We start from the raw sequence: 20,640 nt of genomic DNA on the forward strand, positions 1-20,640 counted from the left end.
TTCGTCCCTTCGTTTGTGACACGACACCAAAGATGGGCCGGTTCGATGTTACTGCGCGATATTTTACAGCTCAGTCTGGCCATCTACTATTGTCACCGTGGGACCCATTTTCGCGCTTATTTTTACGGCTCTTACGGCGCCGTAAAAAATCGCCCGTGTGGCCAAAGCCTAAACATCTACGACTTAACTTTAAGCTAAATATCTGAAGCTATTTTTTTTTGTCATACGAATTTCTACGATTTCCGAAGTGGAAACCGAAACTTCAAAATAAACATAACTTAAGACTAAAATTTACGTCATTAGGGACATTTACGAAGGTGTCCCCAAAGCAACAGGTCTCGTCTACCAGGCTCAGAAAGTTCTACAAGGGAACTTGTAACAAGTTTATTATTTGAATTTTGTTTGAATTAGTATTCAACAAAACAGAAAATGAAGAGAAAATATCAAATTATGGCTTACTCATATCAAAACTATATTCGTAGTAATTTGGTATTTTGAATTAAATAATATTTCAAAATACGCGATTGAAACCGAATATAGAGGACAGGTCGAATCGAGGAAAATGGCCGATATAAATGGTATAAACAAACATTCATTTGAGGAACAGAACAATACCGATTTGATTTAAAATATTTTAATGTACTCATCATGCTGAAATTTACTAAAAATTTCTTGATAGTGACCAAATTCCATTCAAATCAACACTTTTCTGGTTTGTTTATACCACTTATAGTAGTTTAAATTTATTCCACCGCAGAGGTCAGATACTTTGTTTTTCATCGCGAATAAAACCACCTTTTCAAAACGGCTGGTTATTTCAATTATACCTTAAAGTGTAAGCCTGTGTACCTGTGTAGCTTAGAAGCTATCTAGTTAATTAAGTGCGCAATGGACTATTCTCTTCTTCATGTAGCATTTCCTTTCAGAACGTTGGTTACCATTATAGGTATCTTGATTTTATTCACTGCCACCCTAAATAGCATGCTTGTATCAATACCATACCAATCTCGCAAGTTCTTCAACCATGAGGTTCTTCTTCGTCCTGGATTGCGTTTGCTTGCTATTTTCCCTTGCATATTTTGTAGCAACCTATATTTGGGACCTCTCATTATATGTCCGAAATACTCCAGCTTTGTATTCTTGATGCTTTTTATAATCTCAGAAGTTTTGCTGAGACGTTCTAGTATTGTGGAGTTTCGGATCTTCTCCACCCAAGAAACTTAAAATTCTTCTATAGCAGCACATTTCGAAAGGCTCAAGGCAATTTAAATTTAGATCAATTTTATTCACAGTCCAAGACTGGACACCATAAAGTAAGACCGAGAACACGTAGTAGCGAAGTAGGCGGATCCTCAATACCAATTTTAGGTCTCTGTTACATAATACTTTGGACATCCTTCTAAAAGAGGCTCTGGCCTGCTGTATCCTGGATCTAATTTCACCGTGACTCTCTGCGTTATAGTTTAACTGATATCCAAGGTAAATAATTTGATCGACTTGCTCAAGTTTGGTATTATTTACGTACCTACACAGACGGTTTTATATTCTGATTACGAGTATTTTGGTTTTCCGTATGTTCAGATCCAGATCTGCTTCCTTAGGCACACCAACGAAACATGAAACGAAAAACATGAAACATGAAACGTAAAACACGTTTCATGAAAATTAAACACGGCTAAACAAATCTTGAAGTCCGCCTACCAATGAAACGAGTGTGATTCATGCTCATAACACATTTTTATTTTCGAAAAGTTTCATAAATGGCCAGACGTCTATTTGTTTAGCAGTGTTTTATTTCCATGAAACGTGATTTACGTTTCATGTTTCTTTGATGTGCTCTCAAAGCTCTCAAAGACAGTATCAAGTAGGGTTTGCAGATCTTCTAGAGTAGAAGCTAGGAGTGCTGTGTCGTCCGCATATCGCAAATTATTGATGGCTTCACCGTTCATAACAAACTATTTCTTCTTGTTTTTTAGAAAGTGCAACTCTGAAAATTCTTTCGAAGTAAACGTATAGGGCTTTTCATTCACAGTCATTTGTTTCGAGCTTCTGTCATATGTCACATAATATTAATATATCTACGTCATACGTTATTGATATAACCAATGACACAAACCAAAGACGTATGACTTAGATATATTAATATTATGTGACACATGACAGAAGCTCGAAACAAATGACAATCGATGAAAAGCCCTATTAAGAGCCTGTGATTCCAAGCCATCTACTAAAACTTGTTGTTTGATTCCAATACAAGTTTGCAATTATGCGAACACATCTGTCGTCCAAGACATGTCTCTTAGAACTTTGATCAATTATAGAGTCCTTATAAAGTGGTTTAGAAGAACGATGGATACGGTTTACTACAGTAGAAGCCACAGTTAGAATGCAGTGCGAGATTTCTTACCGGAGAATGGCCGACCACGTTGCCGGTTTGCCTCAAGCGGTACATTAGGACCGGATTCAGCACTGGAATGTACGCGCACACAATTGCCTAGGGTTGTATACACGCACCTACCACTGTGCCGACATGAGCGGCATCCATGCGCGCCGTAAGACTACCACTGCATTCTAACTTTGGCTTTTACTATAGAATGAAATTAACAAAACCATGATTCAACATTTTTTAACATATTCTATCATATAGTCCACATCATCCATTATAGTGATACCTGATACCTAACAGAAAGAACTCGAACTGGAGAATGAAATCTAGAAATATAAATGAAAGGACAGAACTAAATGAACAAGTCAAGGCCCAATCTGAGCTGTGGAACTAATGATGATGATGATGTAAGAAAAAGTATAAGATTTAACGTGTTCTCTCTGAAGTCCAAGTAAAAAGTGACTTACATCGACATTACTTTCTAAATTAGGAATATTAATAATAGGTCTGGATCCCGCGTATGAAAAAAGTTGATTAATAGCAAGCTGAAAATTTGTTAATAGCTAAGGGTGTCTAGTCGGATAAACTTTGATATATGGGAACACTGGAACAGAGGCAGTTTTAATTGTGGAACAGGTTAAAAATTTGGAACGGTCACACCACGAAAACGGCACATTTATTTTGTCCGACAGAACAGACTTAAACTCTTCGAACAGAGATTAAACTCTCATGCAAAAATCAGACTGCTATTTAACACCAAATGGGCGTTTTAATGAGTGGAACATGTAGAATATGTCAAATGACAGGAACTATGACAGGTGATAAATAGCAGTCTGATTTTTGCATGAGAATTAAATCTCTGTCCGGAGAGTTTAAGTCTGTTCTGTCGGACAAAATAAATGTGCCGTTTTCGTGGTGTGACCGTTCCAAATTTTTAACCTGTTCCACAATTAAAACTGCCCCTGTTCCAGTGTTCCCATATATCAAAGTTTATCCGACTAGACACCCTTAAGCTATTAAAAAATTTTCCGCTTGCTATTAATCAACTTTTTTTTTCATACGCGGGATCCAGACCTATAATGTGTACAAATTTACCTGATAGATTCTCTCTGTTGCCAGTTTCTTGAACAGCTTCTATTTTTATTCCCTAAAAAATAAAGTGCGTTGTTTAAAATAATTTGTTATGTATACCAATAGCATGAGACAATTTGTCGGCTAAATCTATTAACCTGCTAACTCAATTTTTAAGCGGTTTTAAACTACTTGAAAGAAGAAAACAAACTGCATCTCTTAAAAAACCTATACATCCCTCTCGAATTTAATTTATGAATAAATATTGTGACTCAATGTTTCCTGTCATCTCCACATGAGCAGAAATCACCGTCAGTAAAGTTACTCTTTATCAAACGAGTCTGATATTATGAGCAGAGCGAGCGAGGCGAATAACGGACGAGTTCGAAAAAAAAGAATCTTTACTGACGTGGTGCATACAAAATTTTATCGCATTTGATATTGGTTTTAACACTTTCTTACAATTTACAATTTAAGAATTTTTTAAATTTTAGACATAAGTAACAAAAAATTCATGACAGTGATGACAGATGTCTTTTGCATGATGGCCGCTTTCCATTTTTAATCGATAGTTATCGATATTGAATAATTACTAAATCGGTAAAGTTTTGATTTATTTGATATGAATATATGTAATTACAAAATACTACAGAATTTCACTTTTTGACAAAATTTAATGAAGAATGTATATTTTGTACAATATTTTTAATAATTAAAGGAAGTAAATTGTAAGTTAACTCAAATAAATAATCGATTATTGCCATCGCCCACTTACATTCAATCTCGATTAATTGCGGCAGGTAAAGTAAAATTCTTCTTTCAGTACAATAAAGTGTTACTTTACTGCCGCAAATGGCGTCAAATGAGTACAATAATGAATGGCTTTAGTGACGGTTGGCAATAAACAGTTATAACCAGCCCAAGTAGCACAATAAAAACATTTTAGTTTTATTTAAGGTTTATAAAGGTTTTATTGTGGTAAATATGAAGATAATGGTTTTAAAGTTACCTTGTAGATATACTGCCAGAGCTTTAAAACTGTTAAGCATTTATCACTAGTTTTAAAGTATCTAATAAGAGTATCAAATAAGACTAATTAATCATAATAGATAATTTGTCTTATTGTAGTTTTAAAATGGTTTATTCTCAGTTCACTTTAAAACTAATCAGTTTTATGAAGAACTTCCGGACTGTTGGTTTTATTAGATTTTAGTTTGTTACCTTTTAGTTTTATTGCAATTTTAAAGATTCTCCTAATGTGACTAATAAAACCTATTATTAAAACTACTTGATCTCAAGACTATTATGTCAGTAAAACATATGCCTTAAAACTATTTTTAGTTTTCTTTAAAGTTGCTTTCTTAAAAGCAATTAATAGGCTATATTAAAACCAAACGCTCTTAACTGAATCAATTTGGTTATCGTCAAGACTAAACTATGCTTCTTGTTAGAAACAATAAAACTAAACTCATCCCCTCTTCTTTCATGTCCAAAATGGTCGGTCATTTGTTTTAGAGCGAAACAGTCTGTAGTGTGTTGTAAAACGTGGATGTACATTTAGTATGGAAGAAATAATTCGCAAGTACTTAAAATATAAACGAACTGGTAATTTTAAAGGAACAATACAACACACACAGTACTACGACGCCACGATTTTAGGTTAGATTCACCTTAAAACCGAGTGGCATTATTGACAGCAGCATTAAAACTAAACGGTTTTAATTCCAAGGCAACCTTGCTTTTATGTAGGATATATGCTCTTGGAAAGGTATAAAATAAAACCATTTGATCTTAACAATTTTCTGTCGATAGACCAAATAATTGTATTTGGATTTCGGCCATATTACTTTCTGGAGATGCTGAAAGCCATGATATATTACAATATAAGGCTTACATAAAAATTATAAATAAGCGACTTACAGACATAAATTCGATTTATTTTAACATTAAAACATTAAAATTGTAGATAAAACTATTTTTATTTCAAATTAATATTTTTCGGATTTAAATTTATTTTATTATTTTTATTTTTTAATCGCCAAAAGTCAGACATTTTAGGGCGCGTGAGTTATTTAGACCTATTTTTGTTAACATTATCAATAAAGTTGGGCGCGCAAGTGTTTTTCTACCTTGACAGTCCGAAATAAACAAGTACTTTTTATTATTTTATGGTTACAAATACGTATCTACCTATCATAACACATGTAAAAATTTGTTAGCCTATATGGAGTATATGGGTTTAAAGAATCATTTAATATGGTAAATTGTCTTTAAAATTCTCCACTTAAAAAACCTTTTTAAGCTTGCTATAAAACTGCCTGCACTTAAAGTGTCTTTTAACATGGTTTTAAAATCACCTTCACAGTTTTAAGAAGGTTTTTATTTTTGGTTTTATTGACCTCTTTCAGAGTGGCCCTTTTGTGCTAAAAGCGGTTTTATTGCAACCTTAAGGTTTACTTAAAAACCAAATGGTTTTAATTTTAGTTTTATTCTACAGTTTTAAAGCATCCTTAAAAGACTTAATAAACCCGTTCGGTGCTACTTGGGAGTGGTCCCATCCCCATCCCATGTCGTCCCGTGTAGTAGAGGATCCGATATAAGAACGACCTTCACCGATCTGTTTAATGAATAAAAATTATTTGATATGTAATTTAATATGTTAAACATTATAAAAACAAGGGGTGCCCGATATAATCTTGTTTAAACTATAATAATTAATTAATAATTGGAAGATGACTTGATTGTTTAAAACAAATAATTGAAAAGAAAATAGAAAGCAATCGACTAATACATCTAATGTTTGTAGATTTACAAAAGGCCTACGATAATGTCCCGATAAGTACACTATGGGACGTACTTCAAAACACCAATATCAATCACACACTTATAACAGGTGTTCAAAATACTTACAAGAATATGACATCTGCATTTACCATCACTTTAACAGGTTATAACTTTTTACTCCTTCACTACATACTATCTATATCTACACTAATCGATCCACTAAAAATTTGGTCATTTTTGATGTTTCGAATTTTCTAAACCTGTTGTCCGATTTAACTGATTTTTTACCACGTTATAGCCTTATTCATTGACAACATATCTGTAATAATATTATTGCTAGACAGTCAAACTATACCGGGTGTACGAATCAAACTGTGTTTTTTTCTCAAAGTTCGCATCACCCTGTCGACTATTCTGGCATTTATAAAATACTGAAATTAAAACCCAACTATAGAATCAGGTTTTCTTAACATTTTGTCTTTCGATTCATTCGCTTATGTTGGATAATAAAAAAGTTAGGTACTTTAACAACTGGCCATGTTATTCATCAGTACAGGGTGTTTCTAAAATATTTGCACAAAACTTTAAGGGAGATATGAGACATGAGAAAATAATGACAATTTGCTATATGTATAATCATATGTCCGCAAACGCTTCGTTTCCGAGATACGGAATGTTCAATTTTTTTTTACAAACTGATGATTTACTTATTGCTTTAAAACCAGTTGAGATGTGCCAATCAAATTTGGTGGGTCTTAAGACGTAGTTATTGCCCATTTTTTGATATACAATTAAGAATTTAATATTCACCAGTGGCGCGCAAACGAGTATTATGACCGATAATATTACCCGTACGTGCGCTAATAGTGAATATAAAATTCTTAATTGTATATCAAAAAATGTGCAATAACTACGTTTTTAAACCCACCGAATTTGATCTGCATATCTCAACTGGTTTTAAAGCAATAAATAAATCGTCAGTTTGTAAAAAAAATTGAATATCCCGTATCTCGGAAAGAAGCGTTTGAGGACATGATTATAAAACAAATTGTCATTATTTTCTCATGTAAAATTACCCCTTAAAGTTTATCGCACTTATTTAGAAATACCCTGTACTGATGACGAACATGGCCAGTTGTTAAAGTACCTTACTTTTTTATTATTAAACATAAGCGAATGAATCGAAAGACAAAATGTTAAGAAAACTTGAGGCTATAGTTGGGTTTTAATTTCAGTATTTTATAAATGCTTGAATAGTCCACAGGGTGATGCGAACTTTGAGAAAAAAACACAGTTTGATTCGTACACCCGGTATACAATGACAGTTTAACTGTCTAGCAATATTATTACATCGATAATGTCATTGGATAAGGCTATAACGTGGTAAAAAATCACTTAAATCGGACAACAGGTTTAGGAAATTCAAAACATCAAAAATGACCAAATTTTTAGTGGATCTATCTTTTTGTACCGCAGTGTATAAGTTGGTTTATAAAACTTTTATGAACCAACTATATTCATTTAGAATTCATTCAATTTTCAGCTCGTGATGTAAATAAACAATGGAAAGATGACTTTAAGAAAAACAAAATGCTATCTTGTTTCGTATTGGTCATAGAAGCTTCTGTTTTTTTTTTCAAAGTGTATTTTTCACAAAGTTTTCTTAGAGCCTACTTACAAGCATAGGTACCACATAAAAATTTTTATCGCCACTAAAGGCATTCATTATTGTACTCATTTACCCTCATTTGCGGGAGTAAAGTAGCACTTTATTGTACTGAAAGAAGAATTTTACTTTACCTACCGCGATTAATCGAGATTGAATGTAAGTGGTCGATGACAGTAATCGATTTGTTATTTGAGTTAACTTACAATTTATTTACTTTAATTATTAAAAATATTGTACAAAATTTACGACATTGTTAATTAAATTTATGTCAAAAAGTGAAATTCTGTAGTATTTTGTAATTATATTCATATAAAATAAATCAAAACTTTACCGATTTATAGTGCGGCAGATTCGTGCAATATATTATAAGAATTGCACATTTAATGATACAAGCGTATAATTTGGTCCACATATACTGCACAAATAAAGGTTCAAATTTAGATAAGAGGCTATCTCAGATTTTGCCTTTTACAAAAATGGCGGTCATTCAAAATGGGCGACTATACATATATGGCTAATAGCACGATATCTTTTGAATGAAAAGTCCGATTTCAACCAAATTTGGTACGTAGGTTCGTTTTGTGATTTACAAGATCGATGCCATAAACTGGAAGAATCGTTTTACCAGAAGTTTTGTTTTTCCTGGTTTTTTATGTAAAACTATTTTATATTATGTAAATAATTTATTTTCAATTTTTTCACCCTGTATATATTAATTTTTCAAAATTTTAATAATACTATTGAAAAGGGCGTAAGAATATGTTTTAGGAAATATTTTGAACTTTGTAGTTATGTTAATTATAATTACCATTTAATAAATGCATAACGTATCTTCACATGTACCTATATGTGGCAGATTCGTGCAAATGTTATAAGAATTATTGTACATTTAATGGTAGAGTCATATAATTTGGACAACATATACTACACATACAAAAGTTCAAATTTAGATATGAGGCCATCTCAGATTTTGCCTTTTACAAAAATGGCGAGCATTCAAAATGGCGGCTATACATCTGTGAGTAATAGCACGATAGATTTGAACGAAAAGTCCGATTTTAGCCAAATTTGGTATCAAGTTTCTTTTTTTGATGAATAAGATCGAGGTCTTGAACCGGAAGAATCGGTTTACCAGAAGTTGTATTTTTACTGTTTTTTATGTAAAAATATGTTGTTGTTTTTTCAATTCTTTCACCCTGTATATATTAATTTTTCAAAAAGGTAATACCGCCATTGAAAATAGTGTAAAAATATTTTTTAGGAAAGATTTTGAACTTTTTAGTTATGTTAATTACCATTTAATAAATGCATAACGTATCTTCACATGTACCTATGTGCGGTAGATTCATTTTGAATGCCTGCCATTTTTGAAAAGACGAAATCTGAGATGGCCTCATATCTAAATTTGAATCTTTGTATGTGTGGTCCAAATTATATGCTTTTACCATTAAATGTACAATAATTCTTATATTATTTGCACGAATGCGCCGCACATAGGTTCATAGGTACATGTTAAGATACGTTATGCATTTATTAATTGGTAATTAATATAACTAAAGAGTTCAAAATATTTCCTAGAAAATATTTTTACGTTCTTTTCAACGTCGGTATTAACTTTTTGAAAAATTAATATATACAGGGTGAAAGAATTGGTAAAAAAACAACATGTTTTTACATAAAAATCAGGAAAAACACAACTTATGGTAAATCGATTCTTTCGGTTCAAGACCTTGGTCTAACATATCAAAATAAGAATCTATATAACAAATTTGGTTGAAATCGGACTTTTCGTTCAAAAGTTATCGTGCTATAAGTCACATATGTATAGTCGCCATTTTGCATACCCGCCATTTTTGTAAAAGGTAAAATCTGAGATGGCCTTATATCTAAATTTGAACCTTGATGTGTGTAGTATATGTGGTCCAAATTATATGCTTCTACCATTAAATGCACAATAATTCTTATAATGTTTGCACGAATTTGCCACACATAGGTACTTGTGATGATACGTTATGCATTTATTAAATGATAATTAACATTACTAAAAAGTTCAAAATATTTTCTACAAAATATTTTTACGCTCTTTTCAATTGCGGTATTACCTTTTTGAAAAATTAATATATACAGAGGGAAAAATTGAAAAAAAAACATATTTTTACATAAACAACCAGTAAAAACACAACTTCTGGTAAACCGATTCTTCCGGTTAACCATATCCCTCTTGTAAATCAAAAAGAAAACCTATATACCAAATTTGGTTGAAATCGGACTTTTCGTATACTATTAAACACATAAGTATAGCCGCCATTTTGAACGCCCGCCATTTTTGTAAAAGACAAAATCTGAGATGGCCTCATATCTAAATTTGAACCTTTATATGTGTAGTATATGTGGTGCAAATTATATGCTTGTATCATTAAATGTGCAATTGTTTCACATATCGGCCGCACTATTAGTAATTATTCAATATTGATAACTATCGATTAAAAATCGAAAGCGGCCATCATGCGAAAGGCATCACTGTGACTGTCATGAAATTTTTATTACGTCTAAAATTTAAAAAATTCTTATTGTAAATTGTAAGTAAGTGTTAAAACCAATATCAAATTGTTGGCGATAAAATTTTGTATGCACCACGTCAGTAAAGACTCTTTATCGAACTCATCTGAACTTTACTGACTTGGTACATAAATAACTATTAAATTAAGTTTTTTTTTAATATATTATCTTAAAAATGAAGCCTCAAAGAATCGATTGCGATTTACAAAATACATCTAGGTCTAGCTAGAGTGACTCTTTGGGCAAGTACAGTTGTTTAAACACTAATTGCTTTCCGAGATAAACAAATTGAATAATTGAAACTAACTCTATATTAATAAATATAGAAATATCAATAAAAAAATACTAACCTTACAGGGCACTTTGTGAATATATTCTATGTTTTTAAATTCTTCGGTTCTTGAATTTTTCTGACAATTGTATAGTTCTTTAATTTTTTTCCCATTATGCTTCAAACTATACAATTGATTAATAGCTTCACTTACATCTTGAGCATTAATGACTGCATCTTTGCCGATAGTCTTGGTCATCTCAAGAACATTGTCGAGAAGTTTTTTGCTCTCTACGTACTTCTTTAGAAAATTATTATCTATATAGTAGTAAGGGTGTTGGTATCTATGCCTTAAAAAAACATTTAGCTTTTAACTGTGATTTTACTTTAATCGAAAACAGCATATCTTCAAAAAATAAAAATAATCTGAGGTATTTAAAAGCATGTCGAAAATGTCACATATTAAAAGAACGTTTAATTATAGGGCACGTTGGTGGTGAAATAGGTTTATAAAAAATGCACAACTAATTTTCAAATCAAATTCGATAATAGGAGATAACCACCGCGACATGAATTATTTTAAAAATTACAAAAATCGGTTTAGAAAAGTTAATATTTGTCCAAGAAACGAACCTTAAAATAGGGTCCTTAGGACCTTGCAATTTTTACAGAATAGATCGATTTGCATAAAAATTTCGGATTAAGTTCACCTTACCCTCTACTTAAACATCTATATTCTATATTGTGCCAACGGGCGCTTTTTATTTTTTAAGGGTGAACACTACCCCTTATTGCCAAAATTTATAAAAAAGCTTAAAAAGAGTGAAATTTGTTCATATGAATTAAATAATGATTGTGTAATAAATAGGTGTTGTTACTGTCTTCTAGGTCGTAATTAATTAAAACTCTCTTAGTTCAAATACATTATATTTACAATCGCCTCCATCAACGACTAACCATAACAATGTGTTTACATATAACAGTAACGACCTACTACAATAATAATGATGATGATATCATCGGGCGTTTACTTATATATTAGAATGAACTTTCGCAACCTCACGCTCGGCCTTGGTCAAGGGCGAACGATGAATGATATATGTTTTTCTTTGAATAACACATCTTTTGTACAGGGTGATATTACAATACCACACCTCCCCGTTTTGTTAAAATTACATATTTTTAAAATGTGATGCTCCTCTTTCCCTTTTACAAAAATGTTTATGGTTACCTAATACTATTTTGAAAAATTAAATTTCCTAACTATGCTAACTAACTGTAACATGGTACATTTCAGATCAATCGATTTTCCCCTAAACATGTATATTCTTTTTCCTATTTTACACAAAAGTTCATATTTTCCCTATACTAAAACTGGTATTTTATAACCTATTACTAGTTCACGTACTTTCACGTCGTGTCTTTTCGTCCTTTTTTTTTCGTTCACTAATTCACTTCATCAAAACAGTGTCCACAGTGAATGAAATTGATCCTAACTTTTAAATAGTCTTTTAGTGCCTATAAGCCGTAACTAATCTAATTGTAATAAAATCTCGACTTTAATACTTCCTAAGCTAAGCTAAATATTACCTAAACTTCTATTAAATGGTATATAAAAAAGAATTTAACGTTACTTTACTATTTCATCTTATTATTTCAGTCTTATTTTGATTTATTTATATACGCCTTACTAACTTTAAAATATTTTACCTATAATAGAAATGTAATCTCTCTAAAACTTTTAATATGTGTCTCTAAAAAAACTTCTAATAACTCTCTTGTACCTATAATAAAGATTTAATCTCTCTAAAAACTTCACTTTTTGCGTCCCTTTACTTACTATCTACTAACACTATTGTAAGATATTGTCTATCCTTAAATCAAACACTTCCATTTTCCGCGAAAATTTAACCTGAATTCGTTATCCACATTTAAAAATAAGTTATTTATAATTTACGTTACTTTAGAGAAAAAAATTTACAACTTTAATTCTTAAACACAATTCAATGATTAGCTACTTATTTGATTAGTATATTATTCTTAATTCTGCTTGTTTTCTTGCAATTTTTATGTGTCTTCTTTCATTTTTCCCACATATTTTAATAAAATTCTCTTTTTTCTTTCTTTTCTTCTTGTCTGGTACTACAACTCATATAATTCATTTTTCTTCATATAATAGCACTTCTACAGTGTACATAATTCATCTTCATATACATATTTCATATAACAATAATATATCATTTATCTCATATATCATTTCATATAACATAATCATCACTTCATATACTAGCTCCGATACCTTCGTTTTACCTTAATAAAAGAGGTTTCACTCGGATGTCTTAGTTCTCCGCCAATATTAACCCGAATTTTCGCCCTGATCTGTACGCACCATTAAGGTGGTATAGTTAACTCAAAACACGAAATAGGTATTTTATGCGGTTCAAATTCTTCTAAAAATATCACAACCTCAATCCCTTGCTTTGAGGCCGTTGTTTATTCACGAATAATCATGAATAAAATAGGTACTCTCAAAACACAGAGTGGGTCTCTAATAAGCTTTCAAGCTTCTATAAATCATTAGTACCTTCCTAATTTGACAAGAGCAGTGGGTTTCTTATTGTCTCTAGTTGCCTCATAATATTTAGCTTATAATATTGTTAGTTCTTCTTCTAATCTATATAGTTCTTCTTCAAATTCCTTATCTCGACTCATCAGGTCGGTTCGTTAAAAATAAATCTCTTGCTTATAGCAATGTTTGTCTTAAGCTCTTATATTAACGTATGTCATCACTAATCATTATTCATTAAAAAAAATCATTTATATATCACACAAAAATTATTAATTCAGGTTCATATCATACAAAATTTAACACAAAATCGATGAAAATGTATCTATAGAATCAATAAATATCAATAATAAAAACAAAATGGCTAATAAAAATTCAATAATAGTATACATATTCGATACAAATTCAATTCAAAATGAAAAAACAGCCTATGCAAAAGTTAGATAAAAATATTCAAAATCAGTGCAAATCTCAAAATTCGATAGAATTTTTTTTGGAAAAAATTCGATATTCCATACAATATTTAAAAATAACCGTACTAAAAATCGAAATCGGATAGAGATTTTTCAAATAAATTTAATAATAATTCAAAATTCAATAAAAATTCAAGAATAGCATATATAATAAACTTCGATAAAAATATTCAATTCAAAATCACTTCATGTTTCAAAATTCATAGATATTCTTAAAAAAAAAATCGAAATTATTCAAAAATCAGCAAAGATAAATATTCAATGTTCAATAACAATATAAAAACGAGGGAAGCATTTTTAATAAAGATAGACATTCTTACTTACATTTTATTTCCACTTGTGTCTTTGTTCACTGGGTTCTCTGCATCTTCGTCCTGGTCCATCTTCGACGTCTCCGTTTCCAACTTGCAGTGTCCATTATCAGAAGACCTCCTCTAATCTGCAGGATCAGCCATGTAATAAATAGGTGTTGTTACTGTCTTCTAGGTCGTAATTAATTAAAACTCTCTTAGTTCAAATACATTATATTTACAATCGCCTCCATCAACGACTAACCATAACAATGTGTTTACATATAACAGTAACGACCTACTACAATAATAATGATGATGATATCATCGGGCGTTTACTTATATATTAGAATGAACTTTCGCAACCTCAATGAATGATATATGTTTTTCTTTGAATAACACATCTTTTGTACAGGGTGATATTACAATACCACAATTGTCTGATAATCTAACTATAATAATTATTGACCATTTCAACCCATTAAAAGTTCATGTTTATTGTTCATCAAATCCGCGACAGTGGGAAAGTGACGTGATCGATAAACCCAACGTCATTGGATAAACCCCGTTGATTAGAAAGAGACTTCCCACTTAATAGTCTCAGTTTTCTCTGTAGCAATCGTCACTTAGTTTTAGATGGTAGCGCGCAGTCTAGGTATAGGACTTTTCAACGCTTCTCATTTGTTCCGAGCTTCTGTCATATGTCGTATATTAATATTATACACGGATTATACTGTTGGTAATATGTAGTCTAAAATAATGTTCTGTGAAGACAACTTATGCCTGGTTGCACCATCTTAAGCTCTTCTCTTAAGCAAATCTTAAGCTCCAGCTTAGTTAAGCTCAGCTTATAGATCCATAATTTTTGATTTTTATCTAAGCACGTCTTAACCGAGACGAAGTTTGTAACATGCCCCAAAAGAGGGTGACATTTGTATAACATGAAAAAGAAATAGAATTTTGACAAGATGTTGTTATGCCATATTAGGGGATGTTACACAATGAAGGACATGGCCTAGTAGCTCGGAAGAGATGTGGGGTGGATTTTTAAGGGATGTTGTTAGTATACTCTTATTAGCTTAGAAATGAAAAAAAAAATAGAAAAACCAAAATAAGGATGTCAAATTAAAAAAATAAAATATTGGGCGCCACTGGTTACCTCAAGGGAACCAAAAATTTATACAAAAAAAAAGGAATATTAAAAGAAAGATAGATAGCTAAATCAAAATAAAACAAAAACATAGTCACACCAGCGGCGGCTCGTGGGTCAATCTTCAGGGGGGTCATTTTGGTTTGAAAACTTCAAACTGTTGATTTTTTAAAGTATTTAAAAGATCTTTTAGCATTTATATTTTAGATAAAAAATACAGACTTAGATAAAACTCAATACTATTTACCCTAGTTTTCCGAAAATTAAATTTGTCTTTTTTTAGAGTAAATCTTTTAAAAAATATAGGAAAAATGGTATGAACAGGTTATTGACTGATATATAGATAGGAATATTTATAGTATAATAAATTGTAAATTTATTAAAACGAAACTTACTTTAAATATTTTTATATTTTAAGTCAATTCTTCTATCCTTTAGTTCTGCAAAATAGTCTATGACCTTCTCATTGAAATTTGGAATGCTCTTGACAAGCGTTTTCTCGATGCTCAGCATAGACAAGGCACTAAGTCTAGGTTGTCCCATCGTATTACGCAGGAATGTTTTTACTCTTTTTAAAGTAGAAAAACATCTCTCACTTTCCACGGTTGTCATAGGGAGTGTGCACAAAATATTTAATAACTTCACTGCTTCAGAAAATGTTTCAGACAAATTCATGTTAATAAAAAGCTGAAGTATGGCTACTGCACCAGCACTATTGCGAAAATCCTCACGACAATATAAGACTTCAAGTTCCGATTTTAGTTTGGAAATATTCACTGTGGGATAATTAGCCGTCACCATTTTTAAAATATTTTGCGGAAAGTTGGTAGTGTATGCTTCAAATTTCTCTATGTAGAATAACTGTGAAATCATGAGATGATCATTGAAACTAAACCTGTGATTTATTTCAGATATAATAATATCACAAATTTCAAGTGCAGTTCGTCGCTTTGGATCCTCTGCAGTAGTTTTTCTTTTTTTTGCTGTTGATGTGCTTGGTACTTCTGATTCCAAAATAGTATTTCTAATTATTTGGATATTGTTGTTAAAAGACAGGATACAATTTTTGACAGATATAACATCAATGTCTCGCATTTGCAATTGTTTAAACAATATATCAACATGGGGCATTATTTTATGGAAAAAATTTAACCAAAATAAAAAATGCTCATCTTCCAAATGTCTTTTTAAACCAGTTGCTTGATTTATATTGTTACCATCTTGCTCCTCATCAATAATTTCCTCTAAGCAAGATTTTAAATCATCTTTATAAGTGTATACAATTTCAACACATTTTGTATTGAAAGCCCATCGAGTAGGCGCAGCTTTAGGTAGCCTTACTTTAACCACTCTATCCAGAACCATCGTACGTTTTGGAGATCGGCCGAAAAAGGACGAAAATCCGTGTAAATTTGCAAAAAATATTTTTATCGGTTTGTGTTGACTCGCCGCTTTTTGGAGGATAAGATTAAATTGATGGGCATAGCAGTGAATGAAGTGTGCATTTGGGTATATTTCTTTAATTTTTGTTTGTACTCCTCCCAGTTTACCGCTCATGACTGATGCACCATCGTAACTTTGGGCAATCAATTTTTCAGGTGCTTCATTAATTTTTAATAATTGAAGTTCTTCCAATATTACATTAGTTAAATGTTGTGCTGTAGTACCTAGGGGGTTAACAAATTTCCAAAATCTTTCATGTACAATACCAGTTAATACATATCGCAATATGATAATCATCTGCGTTTTATTGGAGCTGTCTGTGGTCTCATCTACTTGAATGGCCACAAAATTTGTCTGGCCAATCTCCTTCATGATATGAGTATGCACAATGGCTAACATTGATTCTAAAATATCGTTCTGAATTGTTTTCGATGTTCCTTTAAATACTGTACTTTTTTCAATGTGTTCTTTAAACATTAAATCCAGTTCAGAAACAAAATCGATAAGGCCCAGAAAAATTCCACGATTATTGGAGCTGTCACTTTCGTCATGACCGCGCAATGCAATTTCGAAAACTCCACAAAATTTTACACAGTCGATTAGTTTGTTTAAAATATACCTATTTTTAGATACCAATTCATTAAAGTCATGCACAGATTTACGATATACACTATCAAGTTGCTGTCTTATGTTAACACGTCCTAAACTTGCGTAACTCATTGATGAATTTATATGAGTAGTTGAAGAGGCATGTTTTGTAATTTTCACTTTTAAATGCTTAATGTCAGTTACTCCATTTTTCGCCCATACAGCGTCATTCGAAAACAGTAAACACGGATAGCAAAAAAATGCATTTCTCACACTGCAGCCACAAATCCAATCACACAAATTGTACATTGATTCTTTAAAATATCTTTGAATGTCCTTACCCCTATCCTTTGTTGTTTGTTTTAAATTCATGTTTGGTTTTGGTCGACCACTTTCTTTTTTCTCAAGCCGCCGTTCATAATTTAGTGTTCCAGCAGATTTTAAGGCAATTATTTCGTCAACAACACTCATCTTGTTTTTGTTACAATCACAAAAAAATCCAACAAAACAAAATAAATTACGCAAATACGCCGCGATCGATATAGACCTGCCGTGAAGTGCGGTCAGCAGACGGTAACTAACTAAACGTGAGGCCGTCGACTCTACTAGAGGTATACGACGGAAAGGTCACTCCCACTCTCGCCCACGAAATTGCTATCTGCCGTCTCTTTTCTATTTTACATGCATTTGTCCATAAGCCATAAGAACTGTATATAGACAATTTAAAATACGGCCCAGCCACGGGCTTGTGTATAGCGCGAGGCGCGACGTTATTATATCTATTATATTTGTTTTGCCAATGCAGACTGCTGAGAGAGAATTTTATATTTCAGAGTGAAGTTTTAGATAAAAGATATTTTTAATAAAATTGGTATTTTTATGAGATTATTTTAGGGGGGTCATTGACCAATTGACCCTAAGGAGGAGCCGCGCTTGGTGACAAGACACAAGCTTCTTGTGGCTAAAACTGTGACCATCTAATATTGACGTAATTAAGTAATAATTCTCACCTGACAATACCTTAATTCTGTCAATTTTGTATTTGTAGCGCTTAATTGCCTTACCGGAGACCTGACGATGCATAACAAATTATAGTACGCGAAATCGGTCGTCTGAGGTAATATTAAACTGACTTTAAGTAAGCTTACTTTTACTTCTCTTACCTATATTAACCGCTTTTATTTAAAATGAGTTTACGATGTATCAAATAATAACAAGACGAATAATCAGGCTATAAGAGTATTATATAAGATATTTCGAGATATATAAAAAGTCGAAGTTATTACAATCTGAAGTAAAGTTTTCGTCAAATTAACCTTTAACTGGAGCGTTGGGTCAGGCTTACGCAAGCAAACGGTGGGCGTTGTTTCGACTTTATTACGAAATAATTTTGTTCAGCATAAAAAGTGTAATATTAAAATACACCAATTGTAACTTCTTACGACCTAAAATGTCATGAGCCTAAAAGAAGTAAACTTATTATGGTAAACTTTTATCTGTTATTCGATAATATTATAGTCATTTATGATTGACTGTTAATTTTTAACTTAAAATTTAATAAAAAAAATTCTGGCTAGGTAAAAGGTATATTAGTTTAAAAAGCCCCTATAGGGCTACAAACATAAAAACAAAACGTTTTCGCTCTGTAGCAAGAGCATCATCAGTGTTACAAGAACATGGTGAGCCAACCAAAAAATACAAAGGTCAAAGCCTTTCAAAAACAGACTAAAAGTCTTATATAGTTGCCAACATGGCAAAATCCAAAGGATGAATAGAATTCCTATGGCTACGGCCCTAGGGCAACATATGACTCCCACACGTGGTAAGTGGGTCAAAAGGTAACATTTGGTCATTATGCTACAACAGGTGACAGGCAACTAAGAGATGAGACTTCAAAAGCGAATCTAAGATAAGATAGATAAGCTAATCAGATTCGTTTTTGAAGTCTCATCTCTTAGTTGCCTGTCACCTGTTGTAGTTGTAACATAATGACCTAATGTTACCTTTTGACCCACTTACCACGTGTGGGAGTCATATGTTGCCCTAGGGCCGTAGCCATAGGCATTTTATCCATGCTTTGGATTTTGTCATTGGCAACTATATACGACTTTTAGTCTGTTTTTGAAAGGCTTTGACCTTTGTATTTCTTGGTTAGCTCACCATGTTCTTGTAACACTGATGATGCTCTTGCTATAGAGCGAAAACGTTTTGTTTCTATGTTTGTAGCCCTATAGGGGCTTTTAAACTAATATACCTTTTACCAAGCCAGAATTTTTTATTAAATTTTACTTAACGTAATTAATGGTGTACAGCCAGCTATAGAAAATTTTTCCAAGTGAATTTTTAACTTGTGTAAACTGAATGGTAAAAACAATTCGTTAGAAAAAATAAATGGGTCGAAACAACTTTAGAATAAATTATTAATTTTTATTTATCACAAAATTAAATAGGGTCGATATTTATGAAATTATGAAAAGTCAATATATTAATTATTGACTTTATTCACAATATGATTGAGAACACTAAAGTGTTATGTGTGGTCTCTATTACTATTATGTGGCTGTAAGACCTGGACATTATAACAGTATGACGTCAACAAATTGAATTCATTCGAAATATGAATGCACCGCCGAATGTTAAGAATAAGCTGGACTAGCAGAAACTACGAATGAAGAAATACTGAAAATAATAAACACACGTACTCATCTGGTCAATACTATCAAAATTAAAAAGACGTCATAATGCGTCTAGGACACATAATGCGCCAATGGGAATTTGCAGAGCCGTGCGGTAAATCGTTTCAATATGATGCTAGTCTTCGAAATGCCGCCCCTTAAATATTATTGAAACTAAACTTTTATTTTTATTACAAGAAATTACACACAATGAACGAAAACTTTTATTTCAAAAACAAAACATACTTTAAATTAAATTAAATATGTATTAACACTACATTAAGTGGTAGGTGCAAAATTTGCTTGCAATGCTTTTTAAATGCATTTGTTTTTCGAATTCTGAGAAAACTAATTAGTATTTTTGAAAGATTTAAATACAGAATAAAGATTACATTATTAGCGAGGGCCAAAAGTCCCTGAAAATCTCTATAATGTTTATTTGAATATGTTGAATAGTTTTTAACTTTGAAAAACGTCTTTCACCACTAGCTACAGAGACAGGGACTGTTAATCAAATTCTTAGTTTACAACTACATTTGGGTATAAAGAAATTAGGTCATTTTGGCAAACCTTTAAAGGTTTCATGGAATATGGAATCATTTAAAATAAATCACGCAATTCTTTTAGATCATTATATCATCAGATTTTTTCTATTGAAAGTATTGAATGAAGATTCATAAATATTTTTCTAGTGTTTCATCATCTATTTCCCCAA

At 31.7% G+C, this 20,640-nt stretch overlaps 1 protein-coding gene across 1 annotated transcript in view; it reads right to left on the reverse strand.

Annotated features, from left to right (window-relative positions):
• Positions 1 to 20,640, reverse strand: part of LOC126886296 (uncharacterized) — a 106,235-nt gene that overhangs the window by 4,908 nt on the left and 80,687 nt on the right. The window contains exons 8-10 of the mRNA XM_050653168.1: positions 14,104 to 14,213; positions 10,820 to 11,090; positions 3,482 to 3,533 (exon numbers count right to left, since the gene is read on the reverse strand). Of these exons, the coding sequence (XP_050509125.1) occupies positions 3,482 to 3,533; positions 10,820 to 11,090; positions 14,104 to 14,213 (433 nt within the window). The remainder of the gene's footprint in view (positions 1 to 3,481; positions 3,534 to 10,819; positions 11,091 to 14,103; positions 14,214 to 20,640) is intronic.

Source organism: Diabrotica virgifera, chromosome 6 (genome assembly GCF_917563875.1).
Source record: "Diabrotica virgifera virgifera chromosome 6, PGI_DIABVI_V3a".
In the NCBI taxonomy this organism is placed as follows: Eukaryota; Metazoa; Arthropoda; class Insecta; order Coleoptera; family Chrysomelidae; genus Diabrotica; species Diabrotica virgifera.